This window comes from Megalops cyprinoides, chromosome 9 (assembly GCF_013368585.1).
Source record: "Megalops cyprinoides isolate fMegCyp1 chromosome 9, fMegCyp1.pri, whole genome shotgun sequence".
Classification (NCBI taxonomy): Eukaryota; Metazoa; Chordata; class Actinopteri; order Elopiformes; family Megalopidae; genus Megalops; species Megalops cyprinoides.
In genome coordinates, this window is record NC_050591.1 from 7,222,318 (window position 1) to 7,247,037 (window position 24,720).

The window sequence follows — 24,720 nt, forward strand, 5'->3', positions numbered from 1 at the left end:
GTTCCATTTACATGACTATCTAGTGTGTACTTGTACTACCACAAAATGATACTATTGTCAGCAAGACTTCTCTGAGATTACAAATATTATTTTAAAGACAAAATGTTTGTCATGGACAAAAGTTCACTAAATGTGCTGAAAATCAAAACTGGCATTTTGCAATAAAACTGGGTGTAGACCATTCCCATCTTTATGGTGTTTCTCCTTTTCATTGATAGATTAAATAAAACTTGGAAGTGTGTATGTATTGTGCAGGTGCTCTCACTATCAGAATGTCATGTGTCTAAATGCTGTCCCTCTAATTACAAATTACCTTTTTATATCCCCTGATGCACAATCCATAAGAAGGTGAGTCAAAGGATCCTCAGAAAATGCTATTTCTGCCATCTTTGTTAGACTTTAAAGCCAGCAAGGTACCTAACTACCTGTTGAGTTGGGGAAAAAATTCTGCTTTTTTTTTTCTATGGCAAGAATTATATTGATTACATCAAAATACATGTCTAAAATAAATCTTTTTTTTCAAAAGCACAGTATGCACTTTATAATTCTGAATGTCGATGGGTTGTGAGCTGGCCAGTAGGATAGTTGGCATGCTAAAAGTTCTCTCAAGTATCTGTACGTTGAGTCATTTGCTATACAGTGTAGCTAGCTACAATACAAAATGGACAGCTTACTTCTGAAACTCATTTATTTACGACTGTGTAAGTATTAGCTACTATATTTTAATGCTCCTTTTCAGGTCTGTTTTCCAATTGATGCTGTCTAGCTGAATTCTTGTTAGCTTAGTTAACTAGCTAAGCTTCACCAAAGGAGAATTTTTGCAGCATAGCTACCTTACTACATCTGTAACTATTGCACTGGATAGACAGTGAAATACACCTTCTAACTTTGTCATGTTATACGTAGCTAGCCATGGTTTAGTAATATGACTGGCAGGTGGCCAGGAGGCCAAATCAAATCAACACAAGGGAGAAAACGTGGGAGAAGCAAGGAAGAGGAAGAGTACTGCTGGCAGACGCACTTCTCCAGCACCTTAGGCCAAACAGAGCAGAAGGTGTGAAATGTACAAAAGTCAGGAGGCAGAGGACACCTGCCCCAAGAGAAGAAGCAATGGGGGAAGGTACAAAAAAAGCATCAGAAGGAGCAAACGAATATAATGAAATAACAAATGAAGACAACTGGCAATTTCTAAATGGCAGTGAAAAGAGGAGAAATGCCTAAAGCAAAAGAACATAAAAAACTTTAAATTTAAATATGGTAGTATACAGTCAATGTACTGTATTGTAATTGAATTAACAAGTGAGATAAATTGTTTCTGAGTATGCCAGCATAATTTTTACAACTTAAGTATAAATACATGTTATAAACACGAACCATAGGCACACCATATACGTGCTCAAGTAGTTTTATACAAGGGATTCTGAGACCACAAGGCTGGTACTCCGTTTCAGAAGAATCTTCACATCTAATGAGTTATCAGTTTCGTGGAATACCTCATTTCCATAGAGGTCTGATGCCATCTAGCGGTTACAGCTAAAATAACGCCCAGTCTGGCTTAAGTTCTCAATAAGTGCGTGAGAATTTACTGAAGCTTGGGTTACATAGGTAGAGTTTTATAATTGTTATCATTTCGAATTAATTAATTAATTATTCATTAGTTATTTATTAATTAGTTAAGATCAGTCTGAGCTGTCCCCCGCTTTCCTTCCCAGGTATCAAAGTGCAGAGCGGAGAGAGTTACATAAATGATTTTTAATCAGCCCTGACTATTATCTGTAGCTAGGATCATGTCATCCACATTTTCTATTTTTTCCTGTTTGTTATGGGACATTTTTCTTATTCACCGGGTTGTGTTCTCCATCTCTTATATTTCATTTATATTTCAATACTGCAACGAAAAGAATAAATAGTTAATAATGGTCAGGCTCGAGTTTTGTCAATACGCAAGTTCACACGGTGTCTGAGCAAATACATATTTATAGGGAAAAGACTGTTTTCACACAGGGTATTCAATGCATACAGCAGCTCATCCAAATCATTAAATTAACGTGACCGAACCGACCACTTCGATCATTATCTCGTGACTGACCAATCACCTGGCTAGAAGACATGTCACTTGCTTTTCCACGCAGGAAATTCTGTTGAATGATTTCAAGAGACTGAGGATGAAGACGAAGTGACTGCATCAAAATATTAAGAAAAATGAGGCTGGATGTTTTCTTTCTTCGCTGATGATGTTGTGTGCCGAAACTAAATAAATAAATAAAACACAAGCTGGAGAAGAAGAATAAGACAATATTAAGAAACTGAAAAAGCTGCATTTGGGCATTTGTTGTGTTGCTGTAGGGGTCCTGAATCCAGAATGAAAGAGTTGGGGTGACTGTAGGCTGAAATTGTAGGGTGTGCACACTGTGAGGTGCAGTTTTCAGCTGTTGCAAGAAGATCTGCCATATATTAGAGAGCTGGGGGTACCAGGAGTCCAATTCCTGTAAGAAAGGAAGAGAGTCAGTGGTAGTGGGAGGACTCTTTCATCAGGTGGGCAGACAGCATACCATGCACGCATGAACAGGGGGATGGTGAGAAGACTGGAGACGTCTCGGAGCATCTGACATCCTGGCCTCAGCAGGAGTGGATCCAGTGGTCATACTTCATATTGGAATCAATTACATAGTTAAGGGTAGGTGTGAGGTTCTGCAGGACAATTGTGATGATTTAGCATTAAAGATTCGGACAAAAACCTTCACAGTTATCTTCTCTGGAATATATTGAGTAGTTAGCCCAGGAATGCAACATTTTATATGCAGATGCAATTGAAGGGCTATGAAACTGGTGTTGGAAAGAAGGAATCAGGTTTATAAGGCATTGGACCTCCTTTTGTAACAAATGAGACCTTTAAAAACATGAAAGGTTACACACGAATTGGAGGGGCCCGTATGCATTGAGCTCCCAGTGTATGTGTAGATTGGCTGAGGAATATTTAAAATAGGGAGCTGCGGGGCATGCAGGTTAAATAGGGTAAAAGCATGGGATTTCAGACAGCAGGAGTCAGGGATTGCCCTGACGACAGCAGCACGGGCATCTCAGCATGCATGATTTAGTAGCAGGAAACGGTCAGGCCAGTAGATGGGAGAGGGGAGTGAAAAACACAGTGCAGAAAATACACCAGAAGGCCTTTTGTGAAGCAAACTGCAAAAGATGCCAAACATAATCCTAACAGAACTGTAAACTGAACCTTTCCTCACAGGTTCCAAGAATTCTTAATGCGGGCAAAAATAGATCAAAGATCTATTGAAAAATAAAATCACTGATGAGCATAAAGCAGAATAGAGAGGGAAAAAACAGACTTACAACCTTTGAGAACTTGAAACAAATTGTTAATGATGAGGCAGGAGGAGAAGAGGAGATAAAAAGAGGACCCTTGGATATACAGTCACATCTGTGGGCCTTCTGGAGATTGCAGCCGCGTAGCTCCATTCATTATCTCCAGCCACTGCCTGGCTCAGATCTCCAGATGTACATCTTTTATCATGAAAATTTAGTTTGCCGCATTTCTTTTGTCCTTTGACTCATCTTCGCTTTGCTGCCCTGGTTACTGCTGTTTACATGTATGCGCTCATTTTTCAAGAGTTATGTGACTCATGAGTCAAGTAACCTTTCTAGCTTTCTGGGTTTGATCTTCTGCTCGTTGTCCTTTTCTTGCGAAAGGATTTTTTTTTTTTGCATGTGCATGTGTCTCAGTACACTGTGTGCTAAAAATGGCTTTATTCCATAATTGAATACAGTCACCATGCACTTCTTAGGGAGTGAGTTGAAATGACTTTGATCTATCTATCTCATCTATCCTATTGGCTGGGCATTGGCCTGACTACGATAGTGATAACTGACTTGTGAGGTATGTAATTGAACCTCAGGGACACACAACAGCTATATTTGTGTCTCAGGCTTTGTTTAGCAATGGCATATTGCTGCCTATGAATAGAGGTGGTGTAGAAAGTTGTTTTCCTCCCCCGTGGTAATTAATTAGTGGATTGTATAAATTTGAATGTTAATACACAGGACAAGCTCTCTCTTGTCTCTAGTTGTCTGTTCTTGTTGAGCACATTAGATCATCTGTATAGGCTTGGACCCGGATGTTATATTATAAAATTGTGACCTATTTCTTAACAGTTAATAGAAAATTAAAATACTGGTATATTTGCGAAAGCATTGCATATTTTGTACCTGCATGCTGTACTGGCTGCTACAGCCACTCTCTGAGTTGATTTTGAGTCAAATTACATATAGGCCGTTACCATGCTCAACAGCAGAAATGCTATGATAATGCCTAAATAGTGGTTTTGACGTTGTGAGGACTTCAGTTCACGGAGTCAGGAGAGAGGCTGTGTGCTGTACTGGGCTGACCAAACCATCTGTCCTTTAATGAAGCGGGCATTGTTTGTGAGGATAAAGCACAATGAAGCCACTCCTCCAACCACTGTTAAATGCAGAAGTTAGAAAATTTGGCGGAAGCATATTGGAGAAAGCCTTGGATCAACCTTTTTAAAACTGCTCCCGAATTAAAATCTGTCATAGTTGAACAATGAATTCATTGCAGTGGTCACAGCAAACAAAAGGTTATTGATAAGAGTGCACTTTATCTGTAATGCACAAGTAGAGATCAAATAACAATGTCCACACAAGAATAAAAGTTGAATAGGAGCTGACTGGCTTGGGTGATTTCAGATCCTCTCTCAACCCATGGCTTCTGTAAGAGTCAGCATTTTCACAGGATGGATAAAGAGCAAGCAGAACACATGAACTGTGATGGAAACCGCATTGTGTATGACCAGAATGCATTTGCATCAGAGCACGCTATTGCCAGAGAAAGACACATTTGTTTGCATTTTGCAAATGAAAGAAAGTGAAAAGCAGGTTTTGATCTTGACTGCGGTTGAAAAAAATCAAGGAGACTGTGGGCAGGCTACTTCCTCACCGTAGTAACAGTCCCTTGGCAACAACTGAGAGCCGCAATTATATTTAAATCCCTCGATACTCCCCAGCCCCCCCTACCCCGCCAACAACCCCCCCCCCCCCCCCCAACACCCCCTTGTATGAGTCTGCATCATCAGGACTTGTGGAGTTGAAACACTCACAGCAGGCAGAAAAGAGCACAGCTGACACAGTAAGTCATTTTCATTTTTCTGCCTATAGCATTTCATAAAGTTACTGGAAAACTGTGTGAATGTGGTTTTAATGTCATTATAATGCACTGTAGTGCGCTTGTTTGTTATGTGTGCTTTTAAATTGTGGTCATTGTTGCATTTCTGTCACTTTATGTTAGTTCTGGTGAAGTCAGAACATTAAAAAAGTAAGATTCAAATCAGAACACTGTTAAATTATGCCTGCATTTTGCAGGTTGAAACTTTAAGATGTACTTCATTATTTGGCATTAACATGTATGCACAAAGGAAAATGAATTTTGCAACTGAAAATAATTCTGTTGGAACTATTAACCTCTGACGTAATGAGTGTGCAAAAGATTATCGGAATAGAATAGTATCGTAGTTCTCTTTCAGAAGGTGTAATAAGTGTGATGTAGCTATAATTAAGATATAAATAAGAAATGAATGATTAGGCTTTAACCTCTGATTTAACAGAACCAAAAAACATCATGTAAAATATATATTTTTTCTGCTTAAATGTGTTGAAAAATGCTGTATTTCTTAAAGGCATTGCAGAGAGCAAATCATATTTTTCTACAAATAATAAATTTAAATGAAAAATGATGGTAACATTTATTCACACCTTGGTTAATGGGTGGATGGTTGATAGGCTTTCTGCAATCCTTAAACAATATTAAGTAGCTACTACAACTGCACATTGTAGAAGAAACTCAAAATTTTGGGATTGGCATGCCTTTAATGACAAACCTTCTGTGATATCAGCCACAAAAGATTTTTTCATTTTTGTGAACATACCACTATATAGATGGGGAAGATGTAAACTATACCACCTCCTGTGGTATAGTTTAGTGTAGAGAAAAAAAGTCCAGAAAAAGCGCATTCTCACTCTGTGTTGTGCCTGCTTCTTCCAGGACAGTGCACTCACATCATTGTCTCTGGGCCCCAGTGCTTCTGTTGGGGGGAGGACGCGGTGACAATCCTCCTGTAAGTTTTGTGAAATAAGAGAATCAGCATGGGGTCCAGCTCCTCTTCCTACGCCCCTAAAACCATCTACCTGGATGTTGACGGGAAGGTGCAGAAGGTGGGTCTTCCTTGTAGTTTTGTTGGCCATTTCCACTGGCCTGTATTTCATGGTGTTTGTCTGTGTTTGGCTTGACCATTCACTCTTTCCCTTTCAATGAAACAGAATGCTCTGCTGCATTCAAGGGACTGTGCCACCATCTCCATCAACATTCATTATCTTTGACCTTTCTGTTCTAGAGCGCCTTGTACAACTATTAGGACCTGCATAAAACAAACCAGATTACAATCAATATTTAGAAATACACCCACATTGAAAAAATAGAGTTCTTCCATTGCCCATAATACTACTTCCCACCATTGGTCTGTCCATGGCCGTAACCAGGGTTAGAAAAATAGTGAGGTCGGGGGGGTTTAGGTTTTGTCAAAATTACACGTATAAACATTACATACATAGAAAGAGACCTGTTGCTATTTACAAGAAACAAATTTTCATTGTGTTTTAATTGTAAGGTACACCATCTGAACTGGATTGTACTGAATAACCTCTCATGTGTGGAGCTTTCATATTAATATTCATTGCTGAATGAATAATAAATCGTAAGAACATTACCTAGAGCATCAAAATACATAGGTCTACGGTATGAAGCGTCATAATTAAGGTAAGGTTATTTGTAGCCTAAAAAAATAAAAGAAAATGCTTGAGAATAACACCATTACAAGCTAACATCATTAAACACTTATATTCATTTCCAAATTTGTCTTTGAAATGTTTCGTAGGCCTACTATTATTGATACCATTGCCTACATAAGCTGTTTTTTAATCAATGGTGTTGTGTGAAATGTTAGTTAGCCTACTAATTTGAAAGAAATAGCCTAGCCTTCATCATGGCCAGAGTATGCATATTTAACATGTTTCATACAATTGCCTTTACTTCAGACGCTGTACCAGGTTACTGTTTTGAACGTTTCTTACAGATAATGGCATAACGATCATTGCTTTGTCTTACTGATTGGTATGCTGCCAGTTCACATACAAGCCACCTGCTGCTGCCAACATGCGTAAATTCCAATTGCTGCTGTCAGTGGAAGTGCTGATGATGCAAGGGGCTGCGCTCGCGCCCTCTCTCACAACCCTCACACACAGCAGACACTAAATAACAATTCTAAACTGAATTAAGCATGCACTCGTCTCGGAGGAGAAGTTCTCAACCACTGATCTTTGTATCCAGTTGTATTTAGCTTCAAATTTTATTTTTAGCTCTAAAAAAATTACCCAGGTCTGGACCTAGACCTCATAGCTGATTACAGGCATGGGTCTGTCCTGTCTAGATTACTTAAACTACATTACAGTCAGCCTAAAGCAACATCTGTTCACAGAAGCTAATGACAAGCTAGCCTGCTCTTTCAACACACACCACTCTTCACATAGGTGGACAAAGCTCGCATTTGTTTGCCAATCATGTGTTTGCATGAGTGTGAACTCCTACCCAGAAAAGTGTGTATGGAAAATGTTGATTGTACTTCTGGGATAGGGGGGGAGCTGTTGGGAGTCATCCTCATCTCACCGCTCTCAGGTGCACTGAAACTCATCTAGGTTCATGAGTCACTTACGAGTCACAAGTTGGAGTCAGCATTTGTTTCACTGTGGTGCGCTGCGGAGTTTGTAGTATGAAAAACAGTTGTGTCCATTTGCTGACAAATTCACATTGCTCCACTGAGTATAAGGATGGGTAGATCAGCCAGGGTTTGCATGCCAGTCCTCATTTTTTGGTCACTTGGCCTAAGCACTTCTTCTCAAAATGGCGCTGAATCCAAACCACAAAAATGTGACATAAGGAAATATTTCTAGGGATATGCTTACTCTGTTCATCTGCAGTTTTATTATGGAATTTTTGCATTACACTATGCATTTTATTCATTTTACAATGAATGAATCAGTATAATTAAATTTCAAATTCCTGCTACACAGGGACAACATAATCTGCCTGCATTCTTATTCTGTGCAGTTTCCCATTTCCCATGAAGATGCAAAACACTTATTTAAAGGTTACATGACAGGCATCCTCATTTTCCTACCAGTGTCACAGCTTAGTTACCTTAAGCTTCAGCTCTGTTAAAACAAACAAAATGGATCTGGACACACCCCTGTGAGAAGAGCGCTTGTGCTGATGCTGTCTGACTGAGAAACAATGGGTTTGACTCTTTGCTTCTGAGATCATGATTAGGAAATATCTCCACCTGATCGCTGCTATTCAACATCACGTTCAGTGGTTTTCCTCAGCATCTCTCCAAGTGCCAATAGTGTATGCTCTAATCATTGCCGTGACTGATGCCTAGTACACACATTACAATTTTAGCCTAAATGAAGTTGTTTTAATTAACCTGCCGAGGTTTCTGCAAGTTTCCCATGATTTGTACCTCTGCTCAACACCTACATGTGCCAGCAAAAAGATGGTGGGGAGGTCTAAACTTTAGTTGAATTTGTGGGGTATCAAATGTACTCTGTTTCAGCTGTTAAATGATTTTATTCGCTTATTTTCTTCATTTCAGTCTTGAAAAATAGCTGGTTGAGTGTGCACTAAAATAGCTACAATGTCGAACTGTGGTAAAAATAACAGAAGAGGTGTTGTCTATGGCAGGTGTTTGTGGCACTGTACTGTGGACTGCAGTGACACCTGCAACTAGCATCTTGAGACTCTGTTCCCATTATTTATTGGTCAGTTCCCTTTTCGGCAGGAAGAAACCTGGCATTATAGTCAAACTATAAACTGTCTGCAACTACATACATGAATTTCAGTGAGTATGGGAAATTACAGTCCATAATACTCTTTATCATAATTGTTTTACCACATTAAATGCATCGGATCTGAAAAACAAGCACTTAATTAATTTACTTGGCAGAAAGACACAACACTTTTTCACAAAGGGACTTCTTAACAGACAGCAGTGGGGTTCAATTACAGAGCTGTTGATTAACTAATGAGCAAAAGCCACATGCTCTTCACAGGTTCAGTGGCTTAAAAGGATCTGTTAATGATGGTGGAACCTGAGCAGTCCCACAGGAGCTCCTGATTCATTTATTTGCTGATTGTAGAGAGCTGGACTAATTCATTTTTCATCTGGTATAATTATGCTGCCTGGTTTTGTTGTAGAAGCACAGGATGTAGCACGTGCTGGAGCTGTGCTTACGTGTTGGAGGCATGTGCAATATCACATGCACTGTCCTCTCTGCCTGCTGTCGAGAACAGAGGACCATTGAGTTTGTTTTGGACTCATTGCTGTCCTGACGGTGAAATCTCTCAAATGTCTAGTCTCAAAGAGTAAAAAAATACACATTTACAAGTCTCTTCCTCAATTCATTTTTCTTAATATAGACATATGCATTCTTGTGCATTTAACTGTAGCTCAGTTCACCCACGCTTTTTGGCCCACAATATCACAAAAGTCATCATATTTCTTGCCATCCCTGATCATACTTTCATTGATTTCATAATCAAGCAGCAGATAGCTTTTTCTATTTGTTCTCAGTCATTTCCTGGTACAGGGAGAGAGTAAAATATTTCTGCTTCATTTAGGTGGTCTTCAGTCGGCACTGCAGTCCGTGTGACATCAAGGAGTTGCTCTGTTCTTCCTCTAACATCCCCAGGTCAGTCTCTTTTGTGATGCTTTTGATAGTTCTCACATCTAAGGTCTATTTGTTGATCTTTTGAACAAAGAGTTTAGTCAGCTTCGTACATGTTGTGTAGCTGACCCTATTGAGTGGCTTTGGAACTGTTGGAAAATACACTAGCAAATCCAAAAAATATAAACCATCTCTTATGAAACATGGACATTTTATATTCTTTTGGATTTAGTGTTGGATTTATAGAACCAGGAGCAGATTTCTCTCAGTAGAAATGCAATCAATATTAGCATAATGGCTACAACCCAGCACTGAACCCCAGAAACTCTATTCACATTTACTGTTTCACCACCCAATCTATAGTTGAGCCAAAGGGGACACAGGATCAAATATTTGATTTATAATTATATCCAACAATAACTGACTTTCCCCATATTACAAGCTTGTTTTTTTCTGGGACCACATTTGACCAAGTAACGTACTATTTGCCATGTGTAGAGAGACAGTGGATTTGTTTGCTAAAGCCAAAAATGTACTTGAGGAAATGGGCGAATGTATAAAGTGCGGTTATTTTGGGTTAGCTGTGTAGCTGTGCAAAAGTAACATAAGACAAGTAAACACAGCTCAACATGATTTTAGCCCACACATTGGCAGTTTTAATAGCTGTGACATGTCTGTTGTGACTGGTAGGGGTTGACTTAGGTGTTATGCAAGTCCACATGCTGAATTTAATGTTGCTTCACACTTGAAATCTGAACAAAGACTGCAAAGGTGTATCATCGATTGGTATCAGTTACCTGTGCTACTGTTAAGATCTCAAATCGCTGCATTTGGCACTTCCAGCAGGTGTCTTCTCCTCTTCAGTGTGTTTCCATGTTTTGCTATGACCTTGAATGCTCAGGGTGCCCTTTCCTTAATGACCTCAGCCATCGTTAATCACCAATCACCACTGTCCATCATGTCTCACACACACCATGTCCTGTTGTGTGCGTGGCCATGAGGGCTTGGTGGTCCTGCTGTAGGCTTGACTCTGCTTGTGAATTCATGGAAAGGACCTTTGTCTCTGCTCCGCTGGACGTGTTGCTGATGGCAGACTTGTTCTTTTCTTCCAATTCATCAAGAGTTCTGCCGGTAACAGTCCCTCCTCAAGTGGCGCTGCTATGTAATTTAGGAGAGCAAGATAGGGGTCTTCACCAGTACCTCCATCAGACACATTCTTGAAAAACCTTTTGACTATCTGCACTCCCTTCAATAAGCTGTCTTATTGGAGATCATGGGGGGTAGAAATGATATGTCTCAATACTATAAGGACATAAAATATGCTTCAAATATTTTGAAGAACCTTTGTCCTGCACCATTTTTAATCTGTGAAGATGTCATAACTAAACACCTTCATTGACAGCAATACTGCCAATATTCTCCTCTATTACACTGCATAGTATATCAATGTGCAATGATACTAACATCAACTAACGTTAGCGTCATTCTAACAGTAAGCTCACACCATTTCTACTTTGACTGTTAGTGTTAGCCATTCTTTGACTGCGACTGTTAGCTGTACTATAGACAACGATAATAGAGATGGGATATAGATATATTAAACTATATTGCTGCAATGAATAAGAACATTTTTTCATTATGAATAAAACACAAAGACAGCTGCTACAGAGGGAAATAGCACAGAACAGTCAGTATGAATTGTTGCACGATCATATCCTGTATAACTACAATATTTACACAAATGTTCCCGAACAATTTAGTGAAGGTGAATGACAGATGCCTTTCTCTGACTCCTTCCTGCATTTTATACTATATGGCATACATAGTAAGATCACGTTCTCTCCAGCTGGTAAGGTGACAAAAAAATTCTCAAGCGGAATGACACAGTGGGTAGATTTTCTTTTGAATTGTGTTTTGTAAGATTGTGTGGCTAAAATTGTTCAAAGTAAGACATTGTAATGGCAGGCCTGTCTTTGCCTAGTAGTACACCTGGTTTCATTTTTACACCAGCAATGCCCAGATTACTCCAAACATGCTATTGAATTATGTTGAATTATTATGCAGCTGAATTTATTGGGGTTAGTCATAATGTACCCTAGAGAATAATGCAATAATAAGATAACACATTGCACTAATTATTCTGATGCTGCCATTATGAATGTGTGCATACATAGTACCATCTTGATGATTATACAAGAAGCACAACTGCGACTGCCAGCTTATATGAATGCCCCACATAGTCTTTTTTATAAATGTCAAGTGTTGAGTATCTGAAGTATCCAGGTGTTTGTGACATAAGGTTCTTTCTCTCCACAGGAACACAGCCATAATGGTGGTGGATCCTGAGGGTGCACTGGTCTCCATTGACCCCACCATGCCCACCAACTCTCCCAAGTAATGAATTGCTTTTCATATTTGTATTATTCTTCACCAACGACAATACGTTTAACAAACTGATTTTATGTATTTTACAGAACCAAGTATGTTGTGTATGAAAATATAGATAGCTTCTTGAATGCACTCAGGCCTAGATTAAATTGTTGTTTGGTCTTATGCAAACAGGCCTTTCATATAGGTCAACAGAGTGGACTTTGATTGCATATTCACCCACATAAACAGATACTGGGCTAGTATTGTTCACAGATAAGCAAAGATCTGCAGTTCTGTAATATGTGAATGGAGAAAATACCATAATTTTAAAATGAAATAGGATACTAGTACACAGTTTTGTGATAACATTAGGTACAGAAATGGTATATAAAACTACACTGACTATAAGGTATGCAATTGTGTATCCTGTGAAAATTGTCTGCTGGTGTAGCAATTTTGTAAGAACAGACAATCAGTACTTATATTTAGTGTACTGATGTTTAATTGATTTACAGGACACTGGATTATTCAGCCTAGTATGTCAGGAGAGAACAGCCTATATTGCTGTTTCAGTAAAACCCTTGTCTAGATTCTCTTAATGTGTGACCTTAAAAATTCACTGTAAGACATAATGGGTAACTCGTGGAAAGACTGGAGTTTTGGGGTGATATGTGTCTGTTCTTTGATTCAGTGAGTATCTTGTGGCAGTATTTTGTACAAGTTGTAATTTCTTAATACAGTGCTTTGGAAGGCCTGTTAAAGGGGAATTATAATAGTCTGTTCGGCCTGAGACAAATGTTCTGATGCATTCATTTTCTGCATCATAAAGGAATAAAAACTGTTTGACCTTTGCAATGTTACAAAGGTGTTGGTAAGGCACTTTGTTGATGTCTCATACATGTGGCAGCTCGGGTCTGCTTAGATGTGAGTCCAAAATCATCCCTCGGTGAGGACACCTCCGCTTTATAATTTATCACCAGGGGCCTAGGCTAGTACACAATATTCATTCTTTTGATCAAATAATCAGTGCACTACAGGGAATATTGTGATGATGCTGTTGGTTTACAGTGATACAACACCCACTCGATTAGCCACAGTTGTTGGGCTATCATAAATAGCATCAAAAGTCAATATAAAAGTGATTTTATATTGTGTAACTTTCTTTGAACTTTCAACAAATAGGGTATTCCAAAACATAATCTTTCAACCTTTCAAAGTTCACTTTCTTATAGGTTGCTAGGGGTATGGGGTCAATGTAGGCCCTGTGATTTGGTTGCATTCTTATCTTTTGAGCCATATGAGTACAACAGTCAACATTTGGTTTCAACATACATGACTTCTGATCAGCGTGATGAATGACAGTTTGTGATAACTTGTAGCTACTGCAGTGTGGCAAGAAGCAGAAAGCAAGAAGGGCTGAGGTGGGTTAGTTTTAAGATAAATGTGTGTAAAAATGAAAACAAAGGCTGTGTAGATAAATGATATCTCCAAGGGGAAGGATTTATACAATGAAAAAGCAGGGTACCAACAGAATATGACATTTGGGAACACATTGAGCAAATAGGGAAATATCAGATCTGTGGCCACCCAATGAGACAAAGTGCTGTCTATTGGAGAGATCTAATCCAAAGCAAGCCATTGTTTACCTAGAGATACCAATGGTGGTCTGGGAGAATATATATGACTGACGGTGTAAAAGCTTGCACTGAAGTCAAATAGCTGAAGAATTTTAAGAGTATCAGATCCTGTGGCCAAGTGCAGGTCTTTGACCACCTTGAAAAGAACAGTTTCTGTACTTACTGCAGAAACCATATAGATAGTTCAAATAATGCACACAAGGCCGTATTAGACTGGAGTGGAGGTACGATCAACTGTTCCAAGATTTTACCAGGAGAGGAGAGGTTAGAAATAGGCCAGTAATTACTATGTAAGTCGGCATTTAGTCCAGTTTTCATAAGAATGGTGATGACGGCAGCAGTTTTCAGAGCCAGGGACAACGCATGTTGGTAATATTAGAGAGAAGAGAGAAGCATGTGGGGTCAAGTGGGCATGAAGAGGAGCTAGATTTACTGATGAGCTCAGTTCAGGTAAGGCAGGCTAGCCATCAGCCAGAGCTATTTGTAGCTGTAGCAGTTTCAGGAGGGAGAACTGCTGGGCATACACAAGAGAGAGATCCTGAGTAATCCTGTTAAATTTTTCCTTAAAAGAATTGAAGGAAGGAATTGTAGTGATTCCTTCCAACTGTCAACAGAACCGGTGAAAACATCATGTACAGGTAGCTGTGAGAGGTTATTAATAGTGGAAGGTTTTCATTACCTTTCTTAAACACATTAGGGAAGTAGGAGGAGAAGAGCTTCTGAGAGATGTGGTCCTTAGCGGCCAGAGAATAGTGGACCCCAACTAAGCCACTCAGGTTTGTAATTGTGCTGCCTCTTGGCCAGGTCTCCCTTGAAAAAGAGATTATCTATCTAAATGGGACCTTCCTGGTAAAAAAAACGGCTAAATTAATGAAAAATAAAATCAAAATTGGTGCCCACCTGTTTTCATTGCTTTGCATTCAGGGTGTTTCAGGGAGAGTAGTAAGAACTTGGTCTAGATTTGAGAGGGGGGGATTATCAATTGAATCAGAGAGAGCCATGTTATACTGAGGTTCTGTCTCTTCAGGGGAGGATGATACAGTGTTCAGCAGCATGATCAGTAACAGCAAAAACATTGTGAAAGGTAATGGTGTGCTTACTACATGGTTAGGAATCAGAGTCAGGCAAAACAGGCTGAACTAGCTTATGATCTGAGATAGTAAGGTCAAACTAACAGACATTAACAACATCAGGACCCTCCATCAGGACAGATTAGGTCAAGTGTGTGATGATGACTATGAGTGGGGAAATGTACATACTGTGAGAAATTAAAGCAATCAAGCACAGACATCAGTTTAGCAGCAAATGAGCAAATAACTGTCACTAGACCAGGTAACTGCTAAAAAAAACACAGGGCAGACCCACTGCAGATGAGGACATCAACAGAGACAGCCCTAACTACAACCAGAAAGGTTCTATAGCCAGACACGGGACACAGACACAAGACACAAGCCTCCTCAGCACCCAGTCTGACTATAAAGCATTCTGTAAAGATAGGTTATTAATCTAGATCTTCCTTCATTTTACATGATTAAGGTGCTCTAGGAGCTTAGGTTCCATTAGGTAATTTTCAGCTTGTTCATTTTTGCTGTCTGTATGTATTTATTTGGATGTATGAAGTTTACTGCTTTCCTGTCAGTAAACTTAAAATGTATTATTCATATTTTTGGACCCCTGTGGGTGCATGGGTCCTTGTCATCGCTGCAGTTTACCCATTTTGTAATTCAGCCCTGAATGCATCACAGAACTATTCTAAAGAGTAAATGTAGTTTACTGTTACTTGAAATGCTGTTAAACAAAATCATCCTTAATATTTTGATGTTATTTTCTCTTCACAGCTCCTTGTACAAAGTCATTCCTTTATCTACTGGTCAGCTAGGAGGTAAAGTACTCACTAAATATTTGTGTCCGTATGTTACATGATAGGAGCAGTTTTAGAGCTGTGTACTTGGAAATTTCCAGCAGCCCTGCAAACTGTATCTTTGTATTATTAAATATCTGGCAGATGTTCTTATCCAGTGTGACTTAGAGAGCCATTTGGACAAAATATCTATAGTGTATGTATTGTAAGAGCTGCAACAACAATGGCATAGGTGTAGCACACCATAGAACACATTGATAATAAAGCATTGAGGTAAAAGACTATACCACGTTAAGCATGCAACCAATCCCATACAAGCATGTTCATTGTGCTTAAAATTACCATAAGGAAAGGCAGACAGAGAAAGGCTTTCAGGGGGTAGATAATGTGAGCTGGCCAGTGGCTGCTAATTCCAGACTTTGTGTTGGCATGTACAGCCTGATAATGGGACTGTAGGTAGGAAGGAGTTATACAAGTGAGTGCCTGGTACACAGGCAGCTGTGATCATTAGCTAATAGAAGTAGGAAGACTTTGGAAGGGTTGAATACCAGTCAAGCAAAGACATTCAGAATGAACTGAAGTGGTGGTGGTGGTGATGGCAGGGAGTCCATCAAGCAGGGGTTCCAGAGACTGCAGAGTGGGATCAGAGTAAGACCATTGTGGGTTGTGCAGCTGTCTTCAAGTGGTGAGTCCCTAGCAGATAGAGCAGATGTGCCTCTGACAGTTTGGGCTTCCGGTGATTCTAATCCAGGCAGAGATCTGGACGAAACATGCTGTGGAACACAAGGAGACCTATGAGTCAGAGGAGGAAAAGAACCAAAAGAGTTCAGTATAATTGACAGTGACCAGTTAAACCATGAGAAAAAAAATAACAGAACCAAGCAATGTAGACAAAGGAAGAACACAAAGGAGACAAAGACTGAGCCCTGAAATACTTAAGATGAAGCCCCTTCTGAAGACCTAGTAGGGGTAATCTGAGTAGTAGGAGGTGAACTAGCTTGTAGAAGCATCTGTGATTCTCAGAGTGGAAAGGAGAGTCTGGTGGAGGGCTGCAGAGAGGTCCAGAAGACTGTTAACTGAGGAGGAGGATGTGGGGAGGCAGGGCTCACAGCATGGACAGCTATGTAAATGGAGTGTCCAGGGCAGCGCCCTGACTGGCTGGGGCTCACAAGATTGTTCTTTAGGTGAAAACCGATATAAATACAGCACATTTTGCAGAGAAATGGAAGAGGATATAAAGGGTGAAAGTGAAGAGATAAAGGGTGACAAGGGAGATAAAGGTTTGTTGAAGGATTTGTGTTTGAGATCATGTCCCTGTTTGAAAACAGTATCAACACCAGACTACTCTTGCATGTATGGAGGCCCGTTTTTATCCCATTTTGGCTCATTGCCTATATGTTTCCCCTTGCAGAGAAGGAAGACATGTTTCAGAATGTGCTGTCTCAGGTGGCGGAACAATTCAGCAGGTAATTTCCAAGTTTATTTTTCACAGTAGTGATGAGCACCTTCAGGACCTCTGCTGCAGATCTCACTACAGCTACATACACATGTACAACCTTTGTGTTGAATGCCATATTTGGTATCCACTGTGGATCTGCATTTGTACACAGTCCAATGTGTTAGCAGTACTGAACATATTTTTCCCTATCCATTTCTCCCCCTTTTACCATTCCATCTTTCATTTGGAGAATTCTACAAAACCCATCTTTTCTGACTACACCTGATCCCTGAAGTCTGACCCCTCCCTCTTCCACCCTTCTAGCACTGTGCTAAATGCTAGAATATGTAAATGGTGATTTTAGCATTGAAAATGCTACAGCCTGGTGGCACTTCAAGATTTTGCATTGGCAAAATGCTCAGTGGCAAACATATTGTGTGGAGACTAGCTTATTGCGATTCAAACCTGAAATGAGCTTAACAGCTTAAGGTGCAACTTATCTGTGTGGCTACTTGCTTGAATGTATTGGATGACCTTTTTGTAATTTGCTTTAGCTAAGAGTTTCTGCCAAATGAATAAATGTAAATGCTAATGTCTTGCTTCTTTGTTATGTCTCTAATTATGCTCTGAAATACCCTTTTTCATTGCTCTTTGATGTCACCATTCTATAATTCAAGATGTGTCATTGCATCATGTAACTGCACAGAAACAGCCTAAGGGGGGCATTGGTTTGCTCCTAATTTGGCATCATCAACCAACTATGTGAACTCTTGCTGTGGCTGCAGAATTGCAGATATGACAATTGCAGATGCTATTTTGCAATGTAACTACATTCATGCCATTACTTAATAATAGTAACAATAGTGGCCATGTTTGAATCATTACACTTGTGTAGTTAAGGAAACTATTAGTGTGCATGCCATACGAGCTACCATGCAGTTACAGAGCAACAACCACTTAGTTATCATTTAGTTTTACAGATGCACATGTAATTTAATACAACGTGTCAATGTGCACATGTTGGAGTAGTTAAAGCAGGACTTGAAAGAAAAAATGAAGGAAGCTTTGGAGTACTGGAATGATGACTTCATTAATTATTTAGAATAAGTGAATATTTGAGTGCAAGGACTTGATCGCCACAGCTTCCCCTCACTCCCTCTTATATAAGAGTTCTTGTCACTGCTCCTCCACATGCAGTCATTCACTTAACCATGGCTTCTGGCTAAATCCAGTCAGTGAAGGGTGAGGCTATCGTCTGTCTTTTGCAGGGCTTTCCGAATCAATGAACTGAAAACTGAGGTGACCAACAGGCTGGCCATGCTGGAGAAGAGAGTGGAGTGTACGTCAGAGCATCTTTACTATGAGTCTTCCACTGATAAACTTACAGGGACGTGAATGCTTTTGTGTCACCCATGCAAGTTCAAATGAATGGAGATGGTCTGTTGTTTCAGTGGAGGGTCTGAAAGTGGTGGAAATTGAGAAGTGCAAGAACGATCTGAAGAAATTGCGAGATGAGATGACTTCAAGAGGAGGAGGACGGTCAGATCATCCAAAAACCTTCTCTATCAATCTATATCAATCTGAATTCTACATATTGTATCTGTGAGATGGTTCCCATTCAATCAGGTAGAACAAAATAGTGATATACTGTTTGGAGATCCATGAGGATAGAGCAATATCCACATGGGTGGAAAAAAAGCAGTGGCATGCCATTTGGACTTTCCGAGTGCACTTCAGACTAACTTGTTCATTACTGTTGAATAGCACCCCACCCTGTTGTTGTTCATATTTATTTTTAAAAAGAGCAAGCCAAGTTTTAAATAGTGGCAATCAGGCAATTAAATAATCTGCTTTAATCTCAGACAGAATGAAATATGGAAAAATGTTATGTTCAACAGCGTTTGCTCTCTTTTTAGAGTGAACTGCCCCTGCAAATACAACTTTTCAGATGATGGGAAGAAACTGACACCAAGACGTGATGTTCCAAGCTATCCAAAGGTAAGGAAAAAAGGACACGAGTGTCCACCTGTTGAGTTTTGACATTTTTAGTATTGAGATTAGTGTTTTTTTATGGTGTATGTGGCTCCATAGATTTTTCGGGAGCTCACCTTTTCACCTGCTTTCCACAGTACACTCTTTCTCAGGAAACCATTGAAGCACTAAAGAAGCCTACATTTGATGTCTGGCATTGGGAGCACAATGAGGTTAGTTACATTCAGATATGTACACACACCTCTGTGGTGTATAGTTTCTGTTATGCATACTGTGAAAATGTTGTTATTGTTTATATTTACAGGCCAAACTCTCTGCCACAATTGGTTTTTTGCCTCTATAGCCATTCACATGAATTATGTTACCATTATACTGGCTGAAAGGAAGACTCCTGTTAAAACTCTAGCTTTTACTATACACATGAATTTCTAATAAGGAAAAGGACCATTCTTGAATTTAACTTTCTTGATCTTGCATAATAACCCCTCCACATAAACTTGCCCCTACACAAATCTGAACACACTTATTAGACTGCAAGCTCAACTGCTTTGTCCTTGTCCTAACACTAACATCAAATATTGGCCAGCGCTTTTGTCTTTACTAAGTACTACTTAACTGCAATAAGGAAAAAAGCAAGAGGTGTGGGATATGTTCAGGACTGGATGCTGCCACTTGTGGAACAATTCAACCAACAGATCCTGTCCACAGTGCCACTGATTGTGAGCATTCCAACATGTGATTTTGTGTGAACCATTGTTAATGTTTCTTTATAAAGAACTCAGGACCTCCTGGAAAGCAGTAAAACATTTGCTGTGAGAACTGTCCAGGTTGAATGAATGAATGAATGAATGTGTGCTATTTTGATTAATTTGCGAAGTGTGCAGTGGTTTGACCATAATCTGTGTATGGGTTAGATGCTGAGCTGCCTGGAGTACATGTACCATGACCTGGGTCTGGTGAAAGAATTCAACATGAACCCCATCACACTCAAACGCTGGCTGGTAAACACAAAATCGCCTTCCCTTTTAAACCTTACCTCATAAAGGGAGAGTTCTCTCTAAAAGTTTTAAACTTACAATGAAAATGCAAGCTAATGCATGATTTTACAAACAATGGTGCTGAAAAAAGTTGTGATGTTGAGTGTCTTGTCTGATGCATTCCAGCTTGCCATTCAGGAGAATTACCGTAGCAACCCGTTCCACAACTTCCGCCACTGTTTCTGTGTGAGCCAGATGATGTATGGGATGATTCACCTCTGTAACCTTCAGGTGAGACTGATGGATAAGAGTCTATGGAGTGATATGGGGGAGCAGGAAAACATCAAGACCTCAGAAAAAACATGCCTTCTGTTTGCACTCTGTAGGAAAAGCTCACCCTTACAGACATGGGCATTCTCATGACAGCCGCAGTGTGTCATGACCTGGACCACCCCGGCTACAACAACACGTGAGGCATCCAACTTTCTGTATGATGTTCAGTAGCACCAGTTTGATACGTTGTTCATTATGTGCTGAGTGCAAGATGTTTTTTGTCAGCACAGTGTATCATTTGCATTACAGCTTTATATTTATTGTAATCTTATCTGGATATGGAAAGTCTTTTTTGAGTTTCTCTGAGAAAAGTTATATATGTATTGAAAGTAACCCCAGGGGAATGAAAATGTTTAGTCGGATATGCCAGGTACAAGCCAAGGTTAATGGTCTGCACAAAACTGAATTATTTATGCGTTCAACCAGACGATTCCTCCCACACAAGTGCAGAGGTTGCAGCGCTGAGATGAGCTAAGGAGTACAACCAATTTACTGGGAAAAAAACAATTAGGTATTTTAGCTTGGAAATGATAAGGGACCTCTGATTGACATGTTTTCCATCCTGTTTCTTGTCTATGTCACCTTAATGCATAAAGCTAACCTTGTTGTCCCACCAAAGAAGACTCATTTCTAAAGGAGTGCTAACCTCCTCCTACTCTTGGCAGGTACCAGATCAATGCACGGACAGAGCTGGCTGTGCGCTACAATGACATTTCTCCCCTGGAGAACCACCATTGTGCTGTGGCCTTCCAGATACTCTCTCTGCCTGAGTGCAACATATTTGCCAACGTTGAGCCTGAGGCCTTTAAGCAGATCCGACAGGTAGTGTACCCTGAAGGAGTGTGCATGTTGCCTGAAAAAGTTTACTTATAGTAGCTGAGGTTGATGCAGCGTGCTTTAAGTCCAGAATTATGCAGTTTATGCCATTTTGGGGTGGGACTGTGGGGTGAAGCCACTAAATGGATACCAACACTGATGGGGTTGAAATTGCCAAGTGAAAAAAACAGAAACAGGTGAAAGCTGAAAGACAAACTCATGGAAACAGAAAAGGTGTGGGGTGACGGCAGTGTCAAAATGCCATTGACATACCAATGGAATGCTGTTTTTTATCCTTCCTGGAATGTGGTTGCTCTAGTTTTTTGCCCAATCACCTCTCTGAGAAAAGGCCATAGTTTCAATGCCGATGATTTGTTTGGTTTACATGGTTGTGCCAGTATCTACATTCTGACTGCAAATAGAAGCATATTTGGATAATGATGGTCTGTGTAAAAGGTCTCTAATTCCGATCAAGTTTTCCATAGAGGGATATTTGGAAGGGTAAAGTAATGTGCAGATTCTGCTCTGAATGCAGGCTGAAGAGCTGTCTAATCCTTAAAATTTCACTGCTTGTCTGATATGATGTGCCAGTGTTTGCTTGCTTAATAAATCTTGACAATGGGAAAAACTGAGTTGTGCCTTCATTTCCAACTTTAACTCCTTGGCAGGCCATCATCACCCTGATCCTGGCCACAGACATGGCCAGGCATGGCGAGATACTTGACTCCTTCAAGCACAAAGTGGATAACTTTGATTTCACCAACGAAGAGCATGTGACATGTGTACGTATGCCTGAAAACATCAGTAAGCATTGAAAATGCAGTTTCATGGGCTAACAAATGGCTCAGTCAGCAAGGCGCTTATCTTGACTGCAACCTGAGCCTTACAGCCCAGGTTCCAAACTGGCAGTGTCATCTGCCAACAATGATTAGGAGCCCACAGTGGCATAAACAAAGTGGCTCCATTCTGCCAGGGATGTGGGAGGGTATGTTAGCCAGAATTTCCTCATCACACTGCTCTCTCAGCATGCTGTGACTAATTGGGCTTCTAGGAGCTGCTCAGATGAGGTCAGGGTGTGGGTCCTATCCTCTAATGAGTACCCACTTTATTGTATTGCACTGTGGGAATTCTAGTGTGAAAAGCCCTGTATTGGCACGCAAATGTATCAGAGGATTGCATTCACCTTGCCCTGTGCTCACACATGAACACAGAGGTTGTAGTGCTACAATGAGATAAGTAGTACAATTGGCAATTACCAAAGCTGTAAAAGGGGAGAAAATATGCCAAATAAAGAGAAAATACAGTTCTCTAGGTTCTCTGTGTAGCACTTACTATATAAAATTACCTTTTATTGGCACTAAAATTGGCACTTATAAAGCACTTATCTAGTATAATAACATATAGTAATTGTTGGTGTGTTGGTTATTGGACCTTTTGCGTTTTCTGACAGCTGAAGATGGTTTTGATTAAATGCTGTGACATCTCCAATGAAGTCAGGCCAACAGAGGTGGCAGAGCCTTGGGTAGACTGTCTGCTGGAAGAGTACTTCATGCAGGTGAACAGAGTTGGGGTGTTTTTAAGGTGAACACTATTCATGTACTTAAGTTAGAAGGACTGTGCTGGAATGATGCCATCTCCCGTCTTTCCAAACCCATGACATTCTGCAGAGTGACAGAGAGAAGTCTGAGGGGCTTCCTGTTGCTCCATTTATGGATCGGGACAAGGTGACCAAACCTACAGCACAGATTGGCTTCATCAAGTTCGTCCTCATCCCGATGTTTGAGACAGTCATGAAGGTGAGCATACGTGTATATAGGCTAACAACAGGCTAACAACACTCCCAGACCAGTGGGAGGATCCAATCCAAGGTGGATTGCGGTTAAAGGGATATGGATAGCTAGCTACCTTGCATATCAGTTAGTAAAAGAGTTATAACTGCACTGAAATTCCTACCAGGACTCTTAGTGGAAAGAGAGACCCTTAGAGTATTTAAGACTAGGCTTTACACAGTCCAAGACACTCTGTAGTATAGGCAGAATGACCTGCCTAGTTCTTGTTGTTAAAACTTTTTATGTTCATATACCTTGCCAGAGTTTGTCTGAGGCTTTTGTTTTCTCCAAGCTCTTTCCTCAGATTGAGGAGATAATGGTGCAGCCGTTGCGGGACTCTCGTGACCACTACGAAGAGCTGAAGCAGATTGATGATGCCATGACCGAGGTAGACCCTCCTTTTCTCACTTTACCTCCTCTGCTCCTGTTATCTGCAGTGTAAAACATGGCTGTGCATTTCTGTGATTTAGCCAACTGCACCATGTTTAGGGTATTAGAAACAATAGACATTGCACCCTAAACCTTAGACCCTACACTTAGAATTCTAGCCTTCACTCACATCCTGCCTTTGCTCAGAACATTGGGGTAGAGAAGTGGAATATGGCCTGCTGGTACCAATCATGACTTAGATAGTCAAGACTTAGACAAGCCTGCTGTGATGCTACAGGGAATAAGTTACTCTCTGCTAAACCAACAGTTGTGCAAGGATGTACCTGCCCAAAGGAGAGAGCAGTGTCATGCGAATGCCATACACTACACTTACTTAGTATGTAGACTGATGAATGCTCCATTTTCTGTGATCATCAGTCTCAGTGTGCCACCTCTGTGTGTTCCTGGTGTGACCTCATAGCTTTAGACCCAATGTGGCTTGATGGTGATTGTGTCAGGGTGAGAGTGGTGATTCCCTCTGTCCATGTGCTAACATAACTGCAATATCTTTTGTTCTATGAGGCACAGAAGAAAAAAACTGAAAATATGTCATTGGGAGGAAAGAAGAAATAGGTTGACATATGTGCTCCGAGGTGCTGTGTAAGTATAATAGTCATTGTAGTGTTATTCAGAGTGCTGCTAGGTGAGTACATGATACTGTCCTTCTGTGACAGCACAATGTTTTATTTTGTGCTTATTTCCCTTACACATAGAATATTAATATGATTTTCTTTAGTTGTTGAGGAATAACTGTATGAAAAAAATAATTGCATGAATGTTGGTTATGTAAAGCCTTATATAACCATGCAGACGATGTGATACTTAATCAGCTTTAAAGAAAGCTACATGTAATAAGAAAAATCAAGGAAAGTGTTTGATTGCACATGCTAAATGTCTATCTGTCTTGTAAGGGGAATGGCTTGTTATGTGCTTCGTGGGGCCCAACTAAAAGGGGGCCTGAGGGCTCATTTTCAAACCTTTACTGGCTTCTTCTATTTATAGCTCCATTCAGATGTGTAGTACATGCACATTTCATCATACTTTAGTCCCAACTGAAAAGCCATGCTCAGACAACATAATTACAAGTGTTAAAAAAATGTGTTAATGTATCAGTTCATCAGATACGTGACACTGTGAATGTCAGGGAGTTGAGGTGCTTTCAGACTTCAGCAGGTGCTGAGTGAAAACACTCCAGTCATTCTATCTTTCTTCTTTATTATGAAATGGATGC

General features: G+C 40.1%; 1 protein-coding gene across 1 annotated transcript; it reads left to right on the forward strand.

Moving 5' to 3' along the window:
• The first annotated feature begins 6,174 nt into the window (after window positions 1-6,174).
• Window positions 6,175-24,062, forward strand: LOC118783253 (high affinity cGMP-specific 3',5'-cyclic phosphodiesterase 9A-like). The gene is made up of 18 exons (XM_036537017.1): window positions 6,175-6,243; window positions 9,761-9,831; window positions 12,124-12,201; window positions 15,653-15,696; window positions 17,087-17,141; window positions 18,382-18,452; window positions 18,565-18,652; window positions 19,030-19,111; window positions 19,243-19,317; window positions 20,020-20,106; window positions 20,269-20,373; window positions 20,469-20,551; window positions 21,081-21,237; window positions 21,900-22,013; window positions 22,682-22,786; window positions 22,899-23,027; window positions 23,353-23,448; window positions 24,012-24,062. The coding sequence occupies exons 1-18, from the start codon at window positions 6,175-6,177 to the stop codon at window positions 24,060-24,062; spliced, it is 1,560 nt and encodes a 519-aa protein (XP_036392910.1).
• Window positions 24,063-24,720: the final 658 nt, after the last annotated feature.

Excerpts from the sequence above, each read along its gene's own strand:
- LOC118783253 (XM_036537017.1), top strand. The coding sequence starts at position 6,175 with ATGGGGTCCAGCTCCTCTTCCTACGCCCCTAAAACCATCTACCTGGAT. Across the intron at positions 12,202-15,652 it reads ATGCCCACCAACTCTCCCAA|CTCCTTGTACAAAGTCATTC; the intron begins GTAATGAATTGC and ends TTCTCTTCACAG. Across the intron at positions 23,449-24,011 it reads TTGATGATGCCATGACCGAG|GCACAGAAGAAAAAAACTGA; the intron begins GTAGACCCTCCT and ends TTGTTCTATGAG.